The sequence below is a fragment of the Cyphomyrmex costatus genome, unplaced genomic scaffold (assembly GCF_001594065.2).
Source record: "Cyphomyrmex costatus isolate MS0001 unplaced genomic scaffold, Ccosl1.0 scaffold306, whole genome shotgun sequence".
Taxonomy (NCBI): domain Eukaryota; kingdom Metazoa; phylum Arthropoda; class Insecta; order Hymenoptera; family Formicidae; genus Cyphomyrmex; species Cyphomyrmex costatus.
The window spans coordinates 527833-551105 of NW_017277190.1; the positions used below are offsets into that span (position 1 = coordinate 527833).

General features: G+C 32.3%; 3 protein-coding genes across 6 annotated transcripts; 2 read left to right on the top strand and 1 right to left on the bottom strand.

Moving 5' to 3' along the window:
- Positions 1-5132: 5132 nt before the first annotated feature.
- Positions 5133-7234, bottom strand: Vamp7 (vesicle-associated membrane protein 7). Of its 2 annotated transcripts, none has more exons than XM_018542135.1 (6): positions 7045-7234; positions 6341-6552; positions 5871-6008; positions 5635-5793; positions 5468-5560; positions 5133-5376 (listed from the first exon to the last, which is right to left on the bottom strand). In XM_018542135.1, the coding sequence occupies exons 1-6, from the start codon at positions 7190-7192 to the stop codon at positions 5308-5310; spliced, it is 819 nt and encodes a 272-aa protein (XP_018397637.1). In that variant the 5' UTR covers positions 7193-7234; the 3' UTR covers positions 5133-5307. The 2 variants fall into 2 exon arrangements, with proteins under 2 accessions (XP_018397637.1, XP_018397638.1); XM_018542136.1 differs by having other exon boundaries at positions 7002-7122.
- Positions 7235-7844: 610 nt separating this feature from the next.
- LOC108775691 (Mitochondrial amidoxime reducing component) lies at positions 7845-16353 on the top strand. Its single transcript, XM_018542123.1, has 5 exons — positions 7845-8129; positions 14046-14344; positions 14752-15036; positions 15641-15918; positions 16185-16353. Exons 1-5 carry the CDS (start codon positions 8126-8128, stop codon positions 16348-16350), a joined length of 1032 nt encoding a protein of 343 aa, XP_018397625.1. The 5' UTR covers positions 7845-8125; the 3' UTR covers positions 16351-16353.
- Positions 16354-18170: 1817 nt separating this feature from the next.
- Positions 18171-21381, top strand: Ras85D (ras-like protein 1). 3 transcript variants are annotated; one of them, XM_018542120.1, is made up of 6 exons: positions 18171-18341; positions 18409-18601; positions 19979-20174; positions 20405-20548; positions 20621-20827; positions 20967-21381. In XM_018542120.1, exons 3-6 carry the CDS (start codon positions 20046-20048, stop codon positions 21051-21053), a joined length of 567 nt encoding a protein of 188 aa, XP_018397622.1. In that variant the 5' UTR covers positions 18171-18341; positions 18409-18601; positions 19979-20045; the 3' UTR covers positions 21054-21381. The 3 variants fall into 3 exon arrangements, with proteins under 3 accessions (XP_018397622.1, XP_018397621.1, XP_018397623.1); XM_018542119.1 differs by lacking the exon at positions 18409-18601; XM_018542121.1 differs by lacking the exon at positions 18409-18601 and having other exon boundaries at positions 19982-20174.
- Positions 21382-23273: the final 1892 nt, after the last annotated feature.

Here is a 23273-nt window from a genome sequence, read left to right on the forward strand (position 1 = left end):
ATTCCTGTGGAAAGAGTTGGTGAACGCGCGCGCGTAGTCCTCGTTTCAGCGACCCCCAAAGGCGTGTTACCCCTTCGCGCAAAAGAGACGATCGCGTGAGTACACGCCGGGAAGGCGTATGATTTTCATTCCGACGCTTATCCCGGTTATTAGTCCTCGCAGAATTTCTAAGGTGGTTGATGAAAATTGCTCTTTAAGACCCTCCGCTCAAGCGTGCATAGGTATATCACTGTGAAATTGATTTTGCTTCCAAGATTGTCATATGACACTTTAATAGAACATAATTAATGATGCAAACTTTTTACCTATATTTTTTCCAACTTTTTCTTACACGCGGAATCAACAATTTTGTTAAACTGTCTAAAAATTTAGATGCAAAAATAATTTTCTTGGACTATCAAAACAATTGTATAAGATGCTCAAATATAATAAGCATTTCAGAAAATTTTGTTATTCTAGTAATCAGCTTGAGCGTCATTATTTTCGCCTAACCAAAATTATGTAAAACCGCTCTCTTTCCATATATTCTTCAGTTAAAAAACAAAATTATTTATCCTGTTTGCTAATTCTTATATGCATATAATGAATATAAAATAGATAAAAAATTATTTTTCATCTTTCGGCTAATTTAAAATATTACGATATATATATATTTCCGTTGACATTTACATAAAGAATCTCCGTCTGACTGCTACCGGGCAATCTCGGAACTTTGATACTCTTAATTATGTAAGGTGCAGATATGTACTTTGTAGGAAATTAATTACGTTAGAGAGAGAGAGAGAGAGACAATTAAATCTGGTACTCTTCGAGTTAATTATCCCGTTCGCAACGCAGTGATAATTTCAATTGAAACTGTAAAACATAATTATGGGCCACGACGACTGCCCCGCGGCTGCAGAGTCGATAACTAGAGTTTCTGTAGGTACGTTATACGTATATAACATGACATTTTATTAATGTATGAAGCAAAGCTTTGTAGATTTTATCAGCAAAGTTAATTAAAAAATGCATTGACACGAATACAAAACGTATATCACACAGAGTTAGTATTTATCTTAGGAAGAGCGGATTTAGAGGCGCTTAGTTATGTTGTTTCTAAGTCTTAAGCTCGCTGCACATGGAGTGTTGTTAGCAAAGTAACAAGATACTCCTTTAAGACGCTATTACGTGCACGGGAAATGCATAATTACTCTTGCGAAAGTTACTGCCGAGCTTTCGGCGATTACAGTCTTCGAACCGCTTCGCATATAATGTAATCATTGTCAAAAACGTCGCATTTTCGTATTTTGACAAGGAGGAAATTGAAGAACGTCGGCTCGCTTTTACGCGCGCATTTATTTACTAATCGACAAGGATATGATTACGCGAAATGTAAATGACAATTGAGCTAAATTAACAGTCGCTGACGTAATACTGTCTTTTTATAAACCGCAGTTACTTACAATACAGTACACACATCTGACGTAGTATTACGTTATTATGTTTTAGCTATAGCTGATTTCTACTGACGTAGTAGTACGACATAGTTTTATGTTCTTTAATCGAAATAAATTTCAATGGAATTCGTTTTAAATCAAATAAAAAGGCTTTCTTTCAAAAATGTCATACAAAAGAAATATTACGTTGTTATTTTTATGTAAAAGTACATGGTTAAATTTTTTATGTGAAAATTATATTTTTACGTTCAAGTATTTAAAATGTTAAAATGTCTCTCAAACATTAAATATTAAAAATATTTAATTAATTTTTAAAATATATATACATATAATAAATTTTAAAAGTTATTTTAACTTTAACATTTCTGCCTGATGTTTGTAATTGATATTTTCTCTATCTAAATTTATATCAGGTAAATTTCGTTTTCAAACATGAAATTTTTAAGCACAAAATGCATTACAGTTTCCATTTTTATTTTAACAATGGCGAATCCTGCAGTAATCAGCTCAAGTTTATTATGTGTATCCAATTTGGGAAAAAATTACTGCAAAAAAGTTAAAAGCAGCTTGGTTTATTCGTCTACTCGCTGCGAAGAAAGACAATGCCCTGGTACTTTCAAAGGACACATTTGTCGTCCTACGAGTGAGTCAGACCAGAGTAAAACGCTTCCTTGCCGGGGGTCTCTAACGTCAATGAACATTCTTCCCACTCGTCCCTAACACTATTCCAGGACGAACCCTCCCGAACGTTTTATGGCCAGTATACGTGGCATCGAATATTTCTCCATCAAAATGACTCCCCGCGCGCATTAAGGAAGCACTGGGCATAGCAGAAGAAACAAAATGTGGGGTCAGACCTACGTTTCGGATCGACCGCAGATAGTTTCGCGGCAAAATAATATCAATCGCGAATTATCAAGAATAATCACTTTTTCATATTATTATTTTTTATACTATATATCGTAACAATTAAAATCAGTAATCTTCAATTATTAAAAATTCCAAAATATAAAAAATTCCTGGTTGCAAAGGAGTTAAAAGATATTTAAACTTTAATGATATTAAAAAATTCAACTTTTCGTTCAGAGTGTTATTTATTATATTTATGAAAAGAACAATTAGCTCTAAAAATATGACTATCCGAAAAAATTTTCATGATCCAATATTTTTTTTTCTGTGTAGGTCTTTTTTTTTCATACGAAAGAATAAATAAATATATTTTCAATAAAAATAGAAATAAAAAATGGATAAAATAATTGGTCAAAATTAAACGAGATAATTATACATTGTGACAGCAAGTTTATATTTAAATGGATACAAGCGATTTTGATGCGGTATCAGTCATTGATGCGGAAAGATTACATTTACGAGAATCGATACGAAGATTCGATTGTAGTGTTAATATTATCGTTTCTTTGGTACATTTGTTGTTTTCCCAGAATTCCGTGGCAACGATTTTCCGTCGCTTCCGTCGCGTGCGGCAGAGTATTTTCCACTCCAACGTTATTCATGCCGCGTAGCAGTTCATTGCCTTTTTGCACCGGCGATGTCGCGTTCGCGATGTTTTATCTAAACTATACGTCTCTAGATGCACGCAATAAAGCACGCAACGGGATGAAACGTCAGCGAATGATAGCGGTCGAAAGCTCGCGGACTAGATCGGAATTAATAGAAAAATACAATTATATTAGCATGATATTTATAAAACCGACAAATATATCTTATTGCAGCGAAATTCCATAATTATAATCTTATTGATATAGAATTAACGTGAATTCAATGAAGCTCTTTTAAAACTTAAATATTACTTTTTCCGGAGAACCTTTACTGAAGTATATCTATAAAAATGTAATTAAGTATAGATCTAAAAATTTTATTCTAATTAAACTTTATTAAGATAATTATATATGATGCTCAAACCAATTGCTAGTATGACAAACTTTTTTTGCAGCATCAATGTTCTATATAATTATTTTGTGTGACAGTAAATTATGTTGAGATGTATCTATAGCTAAATTTTTACTACTTCAGCAAAATTGTTCTTTCAGTGTTTTATTTATTTTAAAACACATTAAGGTCACGATATTCCTTTCTAAAAGCAATCTCAGGTCGGTCCAAAAATACTTGAGCAAATTTCGGTCTTCTATTTCAAGAGAATACTCTACCATTCGATCGATTTTGCGATGTTGCTTAAAATTTCGGGCAAAATATCATAGATAATTCTGATAATCCCATGTCGATCTCAAGCTATATAGAAATCGAATTACGAGACGCTCGCGTTATTTCACGCAAAGCGAAAGTTCATTTAAATATTCAGCTTTTCTCTCGGGTGCGTCTCGCTCGTCTCGCTGAAAGAAAGTCTCAGTAAAAGGGAAAGAAACGACACTTACGGGGAGAGCTCAAGGCTGCATTCGTCGCCTTTTGGCGTTCATCTTCCCAGCACCCTTCGTCGTTCTCCCGAGGGCGACGCATCCTCCCTCTCACATTGCAATGCCCACTGTACAGTCTCTCGTTTTCACTTTCGTCTCCTCTCGCCGGGGTTGGCCGAAGATCTCGTCATCTGCTATCTTCCGTCTCCTGCACCCGGGTCCACCGCGAATCCATATCCCGTAATCGGTGCCTAACGCCGCCGCTGCCGCACCACCCACAGGTTGTAAACACACGCACCAACGCGTTTCTCACACATACGCGTACATGAGAGCGGCTCGTTTTTTCGGGGTGCGTTTTCCCGCGAGCTTTTTTTACGCTACTATTCCTTTTTCCATTCGGAAGGGAGACGAAACTGAAAATCGCGCGCTTCTAAACTCCTTTTCGTTGTTCCCCTTTTCTTATTACCGAGATCTGTCTTTCAATTTTTCTTTTCTTTTTCTATTACGAAGAAAAGAAAGAGAAATTTCGATGAAGAAACTGTAAAATTTATTAAGCGGGAAGGATGGGGGATATCAAAAAAGGAGGACTGTTTAGCTCAAGATCTCGGGGTTTGGGGACGGAGTGCGATCAATCGTGTATATACGAAGACACTTGGGCACCTCCCGAAGGGCGCGCCGCGCGAGACATCGACATCCTGCGAGAGCCGCCGCCGGGCTGCTGCGCGCGATGGCCCGGGCTTCGCGATGGGAGAGCGCTGGAGAGCGCCCGCGCCACGACGCCGCCACCCGTCGCACACCGCTGCGCCGAACGACGTCGTTGTATCGCGGCGATCGCGGCGCACGCCCCGTAGTAGCGAGAGAGTAGACCCTCGGACACTCAACACGAACGTGGGACGTACGTGGGCGTACGTGGGACGTACGTTCCGCTGTCGATATCGTGTCGATTTTCAGAGAAAATTGGAGATCTATTTTCCTTAATATCTCTTTCATCTTTTTTCTATAATTTCTTGCATAAATATTTTTTTATGCTCTCTTCATTCGATTGCGTCGAGAATATTACTACCTCGTTTTACACAGCTTGAAAGACAATATGTTTTCTGCATAATAAAAAAAAAATGGGACATACTAAATAATAGAAACATTGAACAAGAAAATGTTTTTATTTTTGCTTTTCCGTAAAATAAGATATAATAAGGTGCATATTTCGGTGTAATAAAAATAAAATGAGTTATATATACATCTTGTCCACAGAATATAAATGGTGTTACAATTCTTGTAAAATAATAATCATACAAGTATTATTGATAAATATTGTAGTGTATGCGTTAGTAGTACAATGTTCTTATTGTAGTACGTAAACTAAGATATAACAATAAATTTGTAAATAGTGTAACTTTACGGATCTAATAGTTTTCAGTCTTATTACTAAATTTTCATGCACTTTTCCTCCATATATATTCAATCGGCGTTTGAACACTGTATCGTACATATATAATACATTAATTTCCCACACATTTTTGCCAAGCCAAGCCTCCACACGTTATAGAAACAATCACGTATACTACAACCTATAACAGAAAAACAATGAATGACGTTAAACTCTATGACAGAAGTTGTAAAGAATCTCTCACCCAAAATTGATTACAATGTTGAACTTACAATTAAAATTATGCCGACAATGACATAAATTTTTACATTCTTCCAAAATAAGGAGCGTGCTAGGTTTCTACTTGTCTTTCTGAATGTCACGGACTAGAATAAAAAAAAGTGAATTTTATAATATTCAATGACTAACAATGTTAAGTTGTGAGCATATTTTTACATACATTGGCAGACAAGTTTTCCGTTTTGTTTACAAGCAGTTCCAATCGCTCGCCACGCATCGCTATGTTGTCTATATTTTTTACCATTATGTCCTTAAGCTCATCTAGCTCACCATGGACTTTAGACAATCTATCAAGATCTTTGGATTCGCTATAATGTTTCTGAAAAGACAAAATTTCAAGTGTGATGTGTAAACAGTGTTTCTCAAGAGATACAATCATCAATTCACAGACAGTACCATTTCATTAGCCAAAACATGACCAAATTCTGTATTCATGGCATAAGCTACGGCAGTTTGAGCACCTGGTCCATAAACAGCTAAGAATCTTCTTTTAATTTCATTAAGATACAAAAATGCTCTGGATCTTTGAAAATCCTGAAACAGAATTTTATTAGATCGCTTCAAATGTGACACAAACGAAAAAAAAACGTAATTTTTGAATTATTACGAGTTAAAGTCATCATTATACTCTATAACATCAAAATTGTCACAATTTGAAAATGGTATGTTTTTTTAATAAAAATAATTAAAACAATATTTGATCATTTTGTTTAAAATATACTCTTATTGATTGACACAATAATTTCATCAAAAGAAAAACATAAATTTTTTCACTTAACCTATTTTAAAAAATTTAATTTTTCTCATTGTATCACTTTTGATGTAAAGGAATGATTTGTGTGCCTTTTGACATGTCTAGTACATACATCATCGGTAATGCACATGTAAATAAGGCGATCCTCGCAAATATAGTGAAAAAGATAAGGCCCTTGCGAGTATGTGAGTTTGTCGTTGTCTGGTGGGATCTTTGCCAAGATTTTTGCTGTAACGTCTTCAAAGTTTCCAACACATGCAGCATGTTTCGCCAATATAATTGTTCCACGAGCCACTACACTATATAAAATTGGCATATTGAAATCTGTAACAAAATATATAGCAATGTGATTAAATGTGATAAATACTATCCATCGCATCAATTGTTACATCACATTTGTCCATTTATTAAACACACAAAGACTTTTATATTTATTAATATTAGCTCAATTTTTCTTTAATCACACATTTTCCCAGCGGGATTTGCTTATCATGTCGTAATTAAAAACAACAGATGCAGACATCTGCTTTCAAGCATGCAAATTGCTCATTAAAAAAATTGATAATGATACAAATTAGCTGTGACGTACGAGCAATAATACAAGTACTCCTCGTTATGACTTTCTCAGTTTTAACCTCCGACAACCTCACAAAATTAAACTTCTAAGATCGTTTTAACTGTCTCAACTTGGAAATTTGAATGCTAGGACAACTAGAATACTTGTTTTAGGAAGCGATATTTAAATCATCAGCGATCCAACATTTGACCCCTACCTCGATAGAAAACAAGTGTTTAAATGAAACAACAGCTGCGCACTTTTCTGTTTCGACGATACAACACTGATGTTACACGGGTTTCTGCCGATCCAGAAAGAATAATCAATCGGTCTGTCGATTTTTCTCGGAAACACCAAATCCAAAATACTCTTTACGGTTGTAAAATAGTCACATTCCCATAAAGTCATCGATGAGTGATCAAAGTGATATGGTGGATGACAGTTCGTTCATCAGTGATATAGGCGTAGTGGGGCCAAACTTGACGTTCGTTCGTTTGATCTTGCGCACATTAAAAAGCGCGAAATTTGAAGCGGCAATACGCCGAGTGCCAGTTGAATACTAACACATTGTATATATATTATATTGTTTGATAAAACACGTTTATTAAGAATTAAGATGTGCTCGATTGATGACGAATGCCTTATGGCTCCAGCACACCAACGCGATTTGCGACGCGATATTCAATAAACGTACAATTCTTCTGGAAAAGCAGTCAGAGAGAAGCAGTCTGAGACAGCCTGAGATGGCCTGAGAGCGGCCATGCCCCGGGGATTACTTTATTTTGAAGCGCCTCTATGTCCACAAAACGTGGACTATATAGCCTGTCCACGATCGTGTCGGTAATTTCCACGATTTTTTGGTTCGAATCATGGACATAGGGAGAGGATTCGAACCAAAAATGACCAGAAAATCGTGGAAATTACCGACACGATCGTGGACATTGGCTATATATGTCCACCTTTTGTGGACATCAGCTTCTCTCTCTTATCTTATTGCACATTGCACCGTGTGCACCAGTTCGGGAGAGTGCAGGAATAAAGACAGCACATTATAGTACTCCCCGCTTCGCATATGTCGACCAATGTCGACGCGGCGGAGATCAGCGGAGATTACTTCGACAGCTGATAATGGTGGAAGCAGAACGTAATGCGAATAGATAACGGTGTCTTCGTCGCAGAGAAGGGGATGCGTCAAGTTCAAATACTTCGCGAATCGGTACGACACTGTGCCTCAACACTGCAAGAACGATCAAGTCGTCGTCTGATCTTTCGGGTCGTCAAGATCTTTGCTAAAAATTCCATCGTCCACTATTCGTGATTTTGTCGAGTTCGGCGGTGATTATGGGTAAATGTATACTCTTTAAATCAAATTTGTGATATTTATTATATTTAGCTTGCATGTCAATCTACAAGTGGTTTGCAAATTATGTAATCAATTATATGCGCATCGGAAATGCAATAATAATCTAAGGCTGGAATAATCTCATAAATTAAAATATTTAGAATATTATTAAGCACTAACATCTCCCTTTTCATTTTTCTATTTACATGCATATATATATTTCTCAATGTCTTTGCCGCAATTGTCTGTTTTTATTTGTGCAAAGGACTGATATAAAATGTTCTCTTTGATTGATTTTCTTTTCAAAAGAAATAAGCGGCAGTTAAATAAATTATAATTGAGGACAAAAAAAACAATACATGAAATTGATAAAGACATAGTTGAATTGCCGGATATTAAAAATAATCTCGATATTGGTGGTGCTATATTTTAGACTTTGCACGGTGGTTTTTCAAACCACCTTCGTAAATATGAGAGAGAGAGAGAATGAAACACAGTATAGTGGCGTAAGAAGCTTGTTGTTTATTTGTTAATAATGATAACGTATCTAGATTACTTTAATATCTATTTGGTAAGTCAAGTTCAAGCATGGAGAAAAGAATGTAAATAATAAAAAGCTCAAAGATAAATTTTTAATAAAATCTTTATATGCAAAATACTTTTTTCGACATATATTTATGATAGTCAATCAGTAAAATTAATTAATTAAATTGTTTAATATGTTGAAACAAACTTAGAAACAATACCAAGTATAATAATTGGTAACATAAGATAAAAAATATGTTTATTTTTATTTAATTTACCTATAATAATATATATTTATATTACATATGTAAGTTTATTTAGATACTTAATAAAAGTAATATAAATATAAAAAATTAATATTCTACAAAGGCGTAAGAGTGAAAAAGTATTATAACTCGGGCAATGATTATATGGATCCAACATTTACTATGAATGAAAGAATGTTCTGTAAAATGGTCATTTATTGGTAATTTTTGTGTTGTTATAAATTTTGCGGCATTTTTAATCCAATCACAGCTTCCTTACAAAAAAAGCGTTTTTTTAATAATTCAAAATACTACCTTTTGCTGGAAAACCCTATATTTTTTTTTCTATTTCTATCATTTAATTACTTAAAATTTTGTAACTCTCTCTCTAATCTATCATATGATAAGATATATATTCTATATATTTCTGGCAATAGTGCAATTACAAGAAGTTAATTTTATTTTTCATATATTATTAGAAATACAAAATTACTGCTGAATTCAATTTTGCAATTATGGCAAAATGCTAATTTATAGGTAATTTTGAATTTAAAATTTGTTGTTTCTTATAGTTTTATGCATAAATAGATAGTATTTTCATACTTATGTATAATTAAATTAAAAATTATACAATCATTCAACATTCTTAATAAGAAACCTAATAGAATAATAGAGCTATTGACTAAATCTAAACGTATCTTACTGAAAAAAATTACGTCACAATATGATAATAAATATTCTTTTTTTCTCTATTCCTATCATTTATTTAAAATTTGATAACTATATCTATCATATGATAAGATTATTCTATATTTTTACTTAAGCATTCTAGGATTTCTGGCAATAGTGTAATTACAAGAAGTTTATCTTACACTTTTCACATATATTATAATATAATATATTTTTGTTTAATATATATTAAACTTTATATATCTTTAACACAATGATATAATTAATCATTTATTATTATAATATATCTTTGTTTAATATGTAAATTATATTTTTGTTATTGCTCTAGTAAAAACTGTCCTTGACAGTCGCTAAAATAGCTAGCAAATAAAATTGTTACAAGTTGAAAAATATAATTTAAGACTACTCTGTCACCTTTTTTGCTTTCAAAATTTTAATAAAAAAAACTTATATTAAGTTTCTCTAGTTACTACGTACCTATATAGTAGTTTCTTAATTATTATTATATGTAGTATCAAAATTAAATTAAATTAAGTGTTTTTAAACTTTTTATCTTAATGACTACATAATCTTATATCAAATTACTTTAATTTTATTATTTTTTAAATTATCATTTTTACCAGCTTCCATAAATTACTAACTAATTTACAGTAAATTACCGAATAAATTATTGTAAAATTTTGTCATTTTTATCTCTAGCTGTACTTTATTATTAAATATTATTAACAAGTAAACCTACGAAGGTGTCACTCACCGATTTTAATAACTTTGTAGAATATGAAAAATATTTGCAAAATTTCATAGGTTTATTTGTAAGTGGAACAAATAATGTAATAGATACGCAATTTTCTATTAGCAATTATAGTAAAAACTATTATTTATTTTAGGTATATGTTATTGTTTACGATATTATTTATTGTTCAATTATTGTAACACTCTAAACTGTTTGCAGTGAAATCTTACTTTATAAACTGTGAAAATTAAATCAATCTTGAAAAAGAGTTGAATCTTTAAGAATGAAAATTCTTAAAGAGAGTTAGATTTACAAAGTTTTAGAGAGTACAAATACTGTTGTCGATTAATTATTATAATGACGTAATTTCAATACAAGTACCTACTTTTATTTCATTGATACGACTCATTTACATAACTTTTTATCGTTATTTATCGATAAATTTATAAATGTAATCAAGTTGTAAATGTAATCAAGTTGAAACTGACAGCTTCGGCTTTGAACACGAACTCTCTTTGTAGATACTCGAACAATTCCTGTTTCTTGCTGTATTGATTTTGCGAAGGGTCCTTAATCCCCTCTAGAAGGGAGAACCACAATTAGGAAGTTTCCCCTTTTTTAGTAAAGGAAAAAGTGTGTGTTTCCAAATAAAGAAATCAATAATTTCAGTTGGCAGCATTCAGAAATAAAAAATAATTTTATAATACAAATATATATACGATTAACATATATGTCCCACAAAATATTTCACCAACAACAAAAAGTCAGTAAACTTTAAAAATACATACATTAATTTGTAAATTAAAAATGAAAATACAGGACTCTTAGTATTTAAAATATAAAAAATATAATAATTAACGCAAAAAATTAAACATAAATTATATAAAGCGTTGCATAATGTACAAAGCATACACGATATATAATTTATTATTGTTAAATTTTTTCCGTTAATTATTATATTTTTTATATTTTCATATATATTTAATTATGTCAATACATTAGAGTTGTTTTAAACTTTTAATCTTGAATGTGTGACTCTTATTAGCCTTGTACACTTTTATTATATTTATTTGTAAAATTAAATTAAAAATAGTCTAAAAAAGTAACAATAAATTGTTTTTAAATCCATTTCTTTTCACTCCTTTATTTTATTCGTTTAAGAAGGTCACTGTAAAAAATTAACATATCTCATTCGCATAAAGTGTGACGTCTTACTTTTCCGTGAATAGTTTTTCTTTATGTCTAATAGCGTTTTTCACTACTGGCAGAGCTAGTGCGCACTCAATGTACTTTAATGCCTTTGTACACAAATCGACATAAAAATATATGTTTAATAAAAATAAAAAAATAAGTAAAACCGCGTAAAATCTTCAAAATATATTTTATTGTATTATTTGACAAAATACACAATAAGCATTTTATTGATTCTCACTTTAACGTCGGATTAAATGTATAACGATTTTAATATGCACTGCGTGCGCCTTGCCAGTGAAAAACGCTATAAGAAATATTAACAAGTAATGAAGCTTGTATATTAGTCAAATTATTGTTTCTCTCTTGTTTTCTAATCGAGTGCTCACGTGATAAGTCTGAGTTACTTTCGAATTCGATTGTCGTTGGTCAGTATTTCTTAATCGTTACTGTCTGCTTCGCAGAGACATGCTCTTTATCGTTTTTAAAGTAAGTAGATATATTTGCTTTAAAAGAAAGATTAAGTTTTTTCATTTTTTTTCTTGTTGTTTCTAAATCTTCTATTATTACGTGATAAAACATATAGGTTTGAAAATATATTTTTTCAGTTTTTATAAACTAGATTTTATTCTGATAAATAAATTATGCTATCAAATGAAAATATTGAAAAATATTTTCAAAGAAAAAATATTCTATACAAACTCTACGTTGTACTAGCTTTTTACTTGCGCCTCGTTGCACTTAATTGTATCGTATAGCTATAACGTGTTAACCGGTTTTCCATGTATGCATGTTATTATACATTAGCAGAAATACACACTACTTAAAAAGGAAGCACGGATTAATAAATATATATCGCATCTTGTATTATTTTAAAAATAATATACTTGATTAATAAAAAAATGAAATAATAACGCGTCATATTTTTTTTAATAGGTATATAGAATTTATGCCATTTCTATTGCGACAATAATTATCGTACACTCCTGTTTATAATATATCGGAATTGTGTTTTACAATTAAAATTACTTTTCTCGTCTTTCACGTTTTTCTTAAATGTATCGTAATTTAAAGCCATTATACATTGCATTACGGTAAGTGACCAGATGACCTCGTTTAATATCCATTTTATGAAACATTTCCGGAACTCATAAAACCGGTATGCATCGTGTGCGGATCCATTTTATTACGGTAAAGACATAAATTGACGACTTTCTTAATTGTTATGAAAAAGAAACAAGCACTTGTTACGGATAAGAAATGAGTATTTATAAGTGATCGTTCACGTTTTGGATAAAAAGAACGGGGGGGGGGGGGGGAGTAATGCAAAGTATAAAGAAATTCGGTCTAAATTGTTATAAAATATTTTTATAAAATAAATTTCAAGTTTACAATGTTAGTATAGCATAAAAATACAAATATATAAAGAATATAAAAAAAATAACGTAATGATATCGAACGTTTCAGAATTTACTCCCTCCTCAGCGATTCTTGAAGATGTTACAAAGTCATAGAGATGATATTCTTACGGTCTAAGCGACATGGTGTGGTTCGAATAAATTGATTCTCAATAATTGTAACATTTGCTCCTATATCAGAATCAGACGAATACATAAAGATGTTCCTGTTTTCACACATTTTATTACACAATTTCCACACTCACAAAAAACAGAAAAATCAATTTATTTGAAACACAATTTGTACCACACCATGTCGCTTAGACCGTAAAATTATCATCTCTATGACTTTGTAACATCTTCGAAAATCTGAGGAGGAACCGGTGAGTTCTGAAACGTTCGACATCATTATTGTTCGGTATAGGTACAGGCTAGGAAGGATCGATGATCGAAAACTGGTTTACCACTTTAATTTTTGTATTGCCAATTAACGTTCTTTATTAAGAGTTCATCGAGGCGGGTCGATCTATTATATTTGAAATCTTGAGGCGCGATTAGTGACGCGATGCACTCTAAGTCGTTCCGCTGGATTGTGATCGAAACACGATATTTCGTAATATTAATGCTCCGATCGGCGATCGACTCTACTGTTTATAATGGTAAAACTGCCGCAAATGCACTTCTAGTAATCGCGACGATTCCAATCGTTTTCGTCAAAGTAACCGTTACTCAGCGAAACTTGCTTCGATCGATACGAAACGTAAGAAATACAAACGATGTAAAAACTGTGTTTTGCCGAGAGATAATTCACTGCTGAGAAGATCTGCGATCGGAGCAGCTGATTTCGGCGAAATCTTACCGATAAGCTTGACGACCGCGCGGAGAAACCAGCCTACCGCAATTGCTATACATACATACGTTCGAGAACCTTTTAAATGTAATAACTCCAACAGTGAATCCTAAATAATTATATTATTTTATTTATATTATATTCTTTATATATTTTTATTTTTATGCTGTTTTAACATTGTAAGCTTGAAATTTATTTTATGAAAACATCTTATTACTTGCACGATTTAGACCGAATTTTTTTATACTTTTGCGTAATAATTTAAATTTTATTTTTTATATGTTTTAGACAGAACCCGACTTACGTACGTCACAACTGCTGCTGTGGGTGTTAGTACGGCGGTTTTCTTCATCTGGTGGTGGTGGAATAGAAAACAAAAGCCTCAGCCACCGTCAAAGTGGCGAAAAGTCGGAGAACTAAGTGATATAATGGTGTTCCCGGTTAAATCACTCGGTGCAGTTCGCATGACTGAAATGGAATGTACGACATTGGGACTGAAGTCCGGATGGTTGAGGGATCGAACATTGCTTGTTATCGATCTCGAGGGACGATTTCTCACCGCCAGACAATTTCCCAAAATGGTCAATGTAAGAATTAATTTTCTTTATTGTTATAAAAGATAATAAAGAGAATAGAGAATAATTTTTAGAAATAACTTTTAGAATCATTTTAATATTTATACAATTAATCTATTTAATACTCTTTCGTAGTTACTGTATGTAATTATTATGCAAATATTACTTTATAAATCAGAATATACAAAAAATATAAGTTAATAAAATAATTATTAAGAATGTGGGTACATATTTTACCGAATGTAGATCGAAGAAGTGGATCGACACTCTCTCTCTCTCTCTCTCTCTCTCTCTCTCTGCTGCAAACACAGTTGATCAACCATGTTTTCTTTTTATTATATATACGTGTTCAATTAAAAATGAAACTAATTATTAATCATTCCATGGAAGCTATCATCCATCTTTTTGTTATGTTAAAGATATCGCCTAGTTTTTCCGGTTCTGTGCTTACGCTTCGTGCTCCAGGCATGATGGCGATATCGGTGGATCTTACACAATTCTGTGGCAAAAGTTTCCGAGTCGCTGTATGGGGTCAAGCGGTACCGGCACGCGATTGTGGTGAGGAAACTGCCCGATGGCTGTCGCGTTTTCTTTTTCAGGAAGATGCCGGATGTCGACTGGTTTATTATCCGTTAGATCGACCAGTGAGATCAGTGAGACAGAGAAATCTAAAAGCATTTCCTTTACTACAAGAGATAGACTCGGTAAATATTCTGCAATGATAAAGGATATAAAATGATTATTAATATGTATTTTTATTTGTTTACTGTTTATATTATTTTATTTGTTTATTGTGTATATTTGAACATCTAAACAATCTTCTAACTATCCTAATCATTCTTCAGAAATATTTTTTCTAATTGACTAATAATTAAAAAACGGACATATAATAAAAATCACACACGATTGACGATGTGTAGAAATAACTCGAACAAATAAAAAATTTAGTTGTGCTATATAATTGTTAAAATACCATATTAAAATACCACCATCTTCAGTTCGAAAAATGAACTTTCAAAGTTGACTAATTTGACTTTCCTTCATCATGCATTTATCACTAACGTTATTATTGCAATGATAAATATATCGATATAAATAATCTATCAAGTCGATAATGCAAAAAAAGAAAATCTTTATGTTGTTTATATAACATCACACAACACACAAGGAAAGTCATAAAAAATATGATTGTCGAAATAGAAAATACAATTTTGTATATTATATGTATAAATATAATAATTTTGAATTAATTATAAAGAATTATTTCATTACAATGCCTTAAATTAAAAATTGCAAAAAATATTACAGGGGGCCTATCCAGACGAAACAAGCTTTAGTATGATCAACGAAGCTTCAGTAGCAGACCTTAATAACCGACTAGATGAACCAGTCACACCACAGAATTTTCGCATGAATTTCGTGGTTAAAGGCGCCACAGCTTTTGAAGAAGATAAATGGGATTGGGTAAAGATCGGGAACGTGATTCTGAGAAACGTTAGGCCCTGCACAAGATGCATCTTTACTACCATAGATCCAGAAACCGGCACAAAACATGCTAATGCAGAGCCTCTGAAGACTTTGAAAACGTATGTATGTTAAAAATATTATTTTAAAGACTGTCAATGTAACAACATAACTAATACGAATACGAAACTTATGTTATATAGTATTCGTATTAGTTGTGTTGTTAAAAATATATTTTGAAGATTTCCTTAATCAATGTAATTGGTATATATTAAAAAAATATTATATAGCACACATAAAGTTGACAAAATATTTTACGCAAAAGTTGTCGAAAAATTTAGTACAATACTACCTCGTGTTGCTAATAAAAAAAATTTGCCTTGTTCAGTTATAGACAGATAATCGATCCGCAAATTCGACCTTCAACTGGTGACAGTCCAGCTATGGGAATTCATCTTGGATTACGAGGGCCAAGCGGAATGGTCCGCTTAGGTGATCCAATTTACGTGGGCATCCCGGAAGAGGAAACATCATCTTTGATTTCACCATCATAGCTATACCGTTGGGACTCTTGCGAGATTTCAGAACACAGACTCGACACGGATTTAATGATCGAGGACCAAACATATGAAAAGCGGAGTCCAGAATGATGAAATATTGATAGAGATGTATACGCATATTATGATACACTTTTAGCTGGGTATCATTATTATACCTATACATTACCACCTATACATAACCATTACCATCTGAAATATCTTCTAATCTACGAGAGCAAGTCAATAAGTTTGTAGAAAATCTGTTAGAGGGCAGTGTCATGTCACATTACTTTTTGACAAGTAGCATCTTTCAGCTGATTACTGTCAAATTTTGAGCGGAATTGATCGAGAGATTTCATTTCTGTAGACGACTAAAGCGAACAACCTTTGTATTTTTTTGCAAAATGGAAAAAATGAGTTTTGTGCAGTGATCAAACATCTACATATGAAAGGTTTAACACCGAAAGAAATCAAAGCCGAGGATAATGTGTATAGCAAACCAGCGTTTGCGAGTGTATACAATTGGGTGAATGAATTTAAACGTGGTCGTACATCCACGTATGATGCACCTCGTTCGAGACGTCCAATTGAGGTTGCTACGCCAGAAATCATCGATAAAGTCCACGATATTTTGACTGATCGACGAATGAAAGTGCGCGAGCTTGTTGAGGCCACAGGCATATCGCATGGCACAGTGATATCAATTTTGCACGAACAATTGGACTATGAAAGAGCTACCGTGGCAAGTAAAATGGTGGCTCATTAAAGAAAAGTTTTTGATTTTTACCTTAAAAATTATACTTTTTCGTTAATATAAAAAAAAAAAAACTACGCATTTAAAATATAAATCCTTCGATTAAGTACGAGATATTCATGTCCAAAATAAGTAAAAAAAATTTCAGAAAGATCGATTCATTAGTTTTTGAGATATTTTGCTCATTGACTTAAAAAATGTAGTTTTGAGAAAAACGCGTTTAGAGTTTAAAACCAGAGATGTATTAAAAAGAATTTCTTCTCTACTTACATGGTGTCATTTATTCCAGGCCCATATAACAGCTCTTCTGTAGCAGCGTCAAAAGTCTTAATATGCCTTTGTCTGCGAGTCGTTCCTGCGTACTCCGCTGCGCTCTCTGTTTACTTTACAGAGTATTGCGTCGAACGTTCGTGGTTTGTGCTCACTTCCGTGTGTCGCGCGCGAACTGAACTATATATATATAACTATATAGTTCTAGGAGTTGTGTGTTGGCGATCGTCATGAAATTAGTTGCAAATCAACGCAACTAATTTCATGACGATCATCAACGCACAACTCCTACTTAGCAATTCTCCGCGTGCGACACGGAAATGAGCACAAACCACGAACGTTCAAATTCTACAGTAGTCTCATTGTTGATATGAAAAATTAAAATTTACAATAAAGAGTGAATTCTTTTTATATTGTAAACAGATTTATTTTACTATTTATGTGTGATTTTCTATTTTTGTCCCAAAAAAGCGCGGCATTAGGCCGCACTGTCGAGTGTGCGCACAATGCAAGAGACTGTATCTCTGGAAATATTTGTCGGATCGATTTAAAACTTTCAGGAAATATTCTTCTGAACGCCTATTTTTAGAAAATATATCATTTTTGAAAAACGAAACTAACGCCGCAAAGTTCATGAGAGTCGCGCCATCTGTTGACATGACTCGCCATTAGCCTAGTATCAGCGCTATCTGTGGGCGCGATCCGTTACCTGCTCGTTTGGTGACCTGCGGTGACGGCGGGGTGACCACCCTTCCCGACACTTCCGCGCGATCGTCGTGGTACTCGTACTCGTCGTTGTCGTTGTCATCGAGGGACGGAGGGACCATTGGCAGCACTGCGACGATGCTCCTTTCCAGATGGTATCTCCGGTGACTAATACGCAACCATACGCGATTAGAGTGCATTGCTTACTACGAAGAGGAGGAGCGTTTCAAACGACCCATTTCATGAAACGCGTGAAATGAGCATCCCTTGAGTCGCAGTAAGTGGCGAGATGCACGAACGCGCATCCCTTTCTTTCTCATTCTCTCGCACACTCTCTTTCTCAGTTTCCCCTCTCGACATCGTCGTCTGTCGCGATTGTTTACCGCAGAGAGAAGCAATGCCGACTTGTCGCCGCCGATCACCTTCTCCTTCAGCTCGAGGCAGCTCTCGAGGATAGTCAAGTAACACCTTCTCGTCCGAGGTCGTCGCGTGACTGCAATCGAGATCCGCACACATTTCTCACACGGCCACGCGATTGTTAGGACCGCTTATTTTATATCACTCCTTTATTTTATTCCCCCCCCCCCCCCCCCTCTTGTTCGAAAACCGTTCAGGAGAGACACGGAATTACCACCGAAAAATAATCTACGCGTAAGGTGAATGTCACGCGCGCGCCTAATAGTAATTGCGGATGACTAATATCCAGTGATTATATGATTACGTTGGGTAAGAGACGGTACTAGGCTGTCACTTAATAAGCTAAACAACTTGAAGACTATCACTACTGAATGCTCTTCTCTCATTAAACCGTGTTGACCTGTACGTTTCGCAATACATTTCTCCCATTAATTTCCATTTCTTGCCTTTATCGTAAAAACTAGCATTCTGTAAATAAAAATAGATGAAAAAAATAGAGAAAGGTATAAATTCAACAAGAAATTACAAGTTGTAAAGTTACTTTCTCTGCCAAATGCGAGAGATAATTATCAACAACCAATAGGAAATAAAGGCTCTTGATGATGAAAGTTGGATTTTTTTAATGGTTAAATAAATTTCATGTTCAAATCTGTACATACATATATATTTGTAGTCATTTGAACTACACCAAAATTTTTTTTATTTAAAATACTGTACTGTAGTAATATCACAATTAAATTTGATGCTTAATAAGCGTCCATTACAAAGATTTTGCTGGAGATTGTAAATAAATTTATTTGTTATTAAATAATTGTCAATTAAAACTTTCAAATTATACTGTCCATTATATTTATTTCATGAAAAGATATGCTACAGAGATAATTAATTGTTCTTAGAGTTGAATCAAACTTAATTCAAAGGTATTGTTTTTTTTTTTTCCAAGTTTTTTCCTTATTCGCGATAAGTGATAAAAACATAAAAAGTTGTAATTGATAAAATATGCTTGACTAACCTTTAATCGGTTAACATCTATTTTTGTTCTGTACACAATCATTTTTCATTTTTCAATTAATTTTTATATCCCCTACTACTGCAATATATAGATAAGTGCGTGTTTAATCTTTCAAAACTTTTAAAATTGTGTCACTTAGGATAATATGATAAATTAAACTGTTTTATCTGTATGAAGAGTAAATTATATGAAGAATGCAGTTTTCTTTTTAATAACAAATTGATAAAATTAATTATATTGAGCATTTCTTTATTTGTAGCATCTTGATGGATATCAATACATGTTCTTAATTTACTTATATTTATTTTATCTTATCTGTTTAATGAGATTTCTACAAAAAATTAATTATTTTAAATAAGACTTTTTAATATATATTATATATATAATAAATTGCGTAAAAATTCTTAGCAAAAAGATTAAATTAATATGAACAAAGCATGTATATATTGTACGTAATTATATCACAGTCTTGTATTTATTATCAGCAGACAATTGAAGAAGTGATCAGAGAGAAATAATACAAATCCTAAGTTGTGTTAAGAAAACTACATCATGACGGAATACAAGCTTGTGGTAGTTGGAGCTGGAGGTGTTGGAAAGTCTGCTTTAACCATTCAACTCATACAGAATCATTTTGTCGATGAGTATGACCCAACAATCGAAGACTCATATCGAAAACAAGTAAACACATCAACTTAATTTCCTCCATAACTTCCAATAATAACGTTTCTATAATCACTTATTTCACATTGAATTATTGTTAGATCTAATCAGTAAAGAATATATTTTAATAATGTAGAAATCTAGAAAATTTAAAGTTACAGTTTATCTGTTTTTCATTTTATATTAAATATATCTTAAAATGTGTGCTTGTGTGTGTGTGTGTGTGTGCGTGTATGTGTGTTGAACAGGTAGTGATCGATGGTGAAACGTGCCTTCTCGATATATTAGACACAGCTGGACAAGAAGAATATAGTGCAATGAGAGATCAGTATATGAGGACAGGCGAAGGATTTTTATTAGTGTTTGCCGTAAACTCGGCTAAAAGTTTTGAGGTATGTTAGGTAGAGAAACTGTTTAATTTATGATTTTTAAATAACTATTACATGTTTGACATTGGATTACAGGACATTGGAACGTATAGGGAACAAATAAAACGAGTGAAAGATGCGGAAGAAGTTCCAATGGTTTTAGTGGGAAATAAGTGTGATCTTCAACAGTCTTGGGCGGTAAACATGACTCAAGCGAGAGAGGTCGCGCGACAGTATGGTGTGCCATTTGTAGAAACTTCTGCGAAAACGAGAATGGGTGTAGACGATGCATTTTATACTTTGGTGAGCAAACACTTTTTTCCTTCTCCATATCTTTCAAGTAGCATGATAATACTTGTAATATATTTTCATATACCGAAAATTTCATAACTATGTTTGAAAGAATTTCACGAAAAATTTCAAGTTCTGTCATGCATTTCAGGTCAGAGAAATACGAAAAGATAAAGAACGTACAGGTAAACCACCTGGAAGTAGTGGACACAAGAAACGTCGATGCTTTATTTTATAAGTCTTTGGATAACACCAATTTACTTTTACTCGACTACTACGCGTAAATAAGATATGAAAAGCCTTACATTATGTTCACAGCACAAACATTTACAGCTTATCCTATAGAATATTGTAATGATTGCAAGCACAATTTTTTCTATACATAGAGAGAGAGAGAGAGAGAGAGAGAGAACAAATTACCTAATAGTACGTTTTTACTAATGGGCTTATGTTGCATATAAGAATGTTTAACTTGGCAGCTTGCCATGCAATTCCATAACTGAAGCGTCTTAACCCTTGATTGAATAAGATGATATTGAATAACATTGATCTTTTTAATTACAATATATTTAATGTTGTCACAAAGCATTGAATTTTATGTATATATATATATATATATATATATATATACATAAAATTGCAAAATTACAATTAGTTTGAAAATATTACACCAAATTTTACTCTAATATTGACAAGTGTTGGACCCAGTCGTCTTTATAACACAGAAAATTTATCATAAGACAAATAGACCGAAATAACGAAACATAACATGTGACATAAAATGTGACAAATATATATATATATATATAGCAAATGTTTATTTTATAGATTTAGTGATATATGCCATCAATCACATATTGCACTAATGAATTTTAATTAAACAGCAATATATTAGTAAAAAAAGTTATTCAATATGAATGTTTTAATTGTTTAGAACTTGTGAATTAAGTTTTGTACTATTGTCATTTTGTATATAAAATAATTGCCAAGTAACTAAAATTATCATTTTACAAAGAAACTCTAAATCACACAAACGATATCACAAACTTAATTCATTATATGCTGTGATTAGATATTCTTAAGTACATCAAGCGAATTAGTTAAGTGTACTGTGATTAAGTGTACTGCAATTTTTAAATAAGACTTTATTTGGTAGATATATAGAAAACGCAGGGGGAGGAGAGGGGAGTACACGATACAACTGTATTCTCTAAGCAATTTATTTTTTTGGTACAATTTAGAAATAGACATAAATCAAATAATGATTATTGTTTACCAAAATAAAATTGCATGCCAACTAAATTTGAACAGGAGAACATCGCTTTCCTGTATTAACATTTCATGCTACTAACATATTATTAACCAAAGGCTTAATATTTAACTATACATTTATTATAAAGAGATAGCGAATTTATCATAAGAAGGCTATATTTCTGCTAATATATGTTTATAAATATCTTTCTCTACAGTTTATATAAGAATTTACGAAGTATATCACTTAAAACTATTGTCTCTTCTCTCCTAAATTTTAAGAAGAAACGTAAGTTAGATACTGTTATTAAGAATTAAGACAGTAATAATCTTACGGTTCTACTTTACTAATAATTTGCTAATTCAACATAATATTGTATACTATAGTATTTTACATTCATACAAATATAATAAATTAAATATGTATATATTAGAGCTCTAATTTTATTTCATTTTTCGAATATACGTGTAAACGTAAAACGTTTATATTTACTTTCAGAAAAATGTTTACACGTTTAATTAGCATACGAATATGCTAATTATATATGTAAACGTGTTTTCATTTAAATGTATAATAGTTAATTACACGTATATTCAGAAAAACGTTTCTAATAAACAGATATATTAATTATACGTATAAACGTATTTTCGTTTAAACGTATGATAGTGAGCTCTAGTATATATACACATAATAGAACAAATATATACATATACACACATATATTTATTCTATTGTACTTTTATAAATATACATATATATATATATATAAAATCATGATTGATTGCGATATACTCATAGTTCAGTAAAATTATTATAAATGATAAACATAGCATATAGTACTCAAGTTAATTGAGTATTTTTTTCTGACAATAAAATAATTTCGATACAATGAATTTATTCTTCAATCAACGTACAACGTAAATATTGACGGCTAGATTCTATATGTTCAAGAAGCAATCAAGGGTTAAATTCTTCATTAAACAATGCAAACAACTTCCATATTCTCGCGCATACATATAGTATTTTCTAATATTAATGTTTTCAGCTAAAATGAAAATGTATGTATAAATATACACAGAATAGATATCATTTTTTTACATAATTGAATTTCGTAATAAAACTTTTTAAAAACTTGTTTGTTATATGCATTCACTTGTTGAATGCTTGCCTATGAGATTGTTATAGCTCATCCATACTATTTACTTT

What these genes read in the sequence shown, in the direction of transcription:
- Vamp7 (XM_018542135.1), bottom strand. Translation starts at nt 7,192, where the DNA reads ATGACTTTATGGGAATGTGACTATTTTACAACCGTAAAGAGTATTTTG. An exon ending in TGTATCGTCGAAACAGAAAA is followed by an intron (nt 6,553 to 7,044) that starts GTGCGCAGCTGT and finishes ATTTTGTTACAG; the next exon opens with ATTTCAATATGCCAATTTTA. An exon ending in ACATGTGCATTACCGATGAT is followed by an intron (nt 6,009 to 6,340) that starts GTATGTACTAGA and finishes ATTCTGTTTCAG; the next exon opens with GATTTTCAAAGATCCAGAGC.
- LOC108775691 (XM_018542123.1), top strand. An exon ending in AATTTCCCAAAATGGTCAAT is followed by an intron (nt 14,345 to 14,751) that starts GTAAGAATTAAT and finishes GTTATGTTAAAG; the next exon opens with ATATCGCCTAGTTTTTCCGG. An exon ending in CCTCTGAAGACTTTGAAAAC is followed by an intron (nt 15,919 to 16,184) that starts GTATGTATGTTA and finishes TGCCTTGTTCAG; the next exon opens with TTATAGACAGATAATCGATC.
- Ras85D (XM_018542120.1), top strand. Translation starts at nt 20,046, where the DNA reads ATGACGGAATACAAGCTTGTGGTAGTTGGAGCTGGAGGTGTTGGAAAG. An exon ending in ACTCGGCTAAAAGTTTTGAG is followed by an intron (nt 20,549 to 20,620) that starts GTATGTTAGGTA and finishes ATTGGATTACAG; the next exon opens with GACATTGGAACGTATAGGGA. An exon ending in ACGATGCATTTTATACTTTG is followed by an intron (nt 20,828 to 20,966) that starts GTGAGCAAACAC and finishes CATGCATTTCAG; the next exon opens with GTCAGAGAAATACGAAAAGA.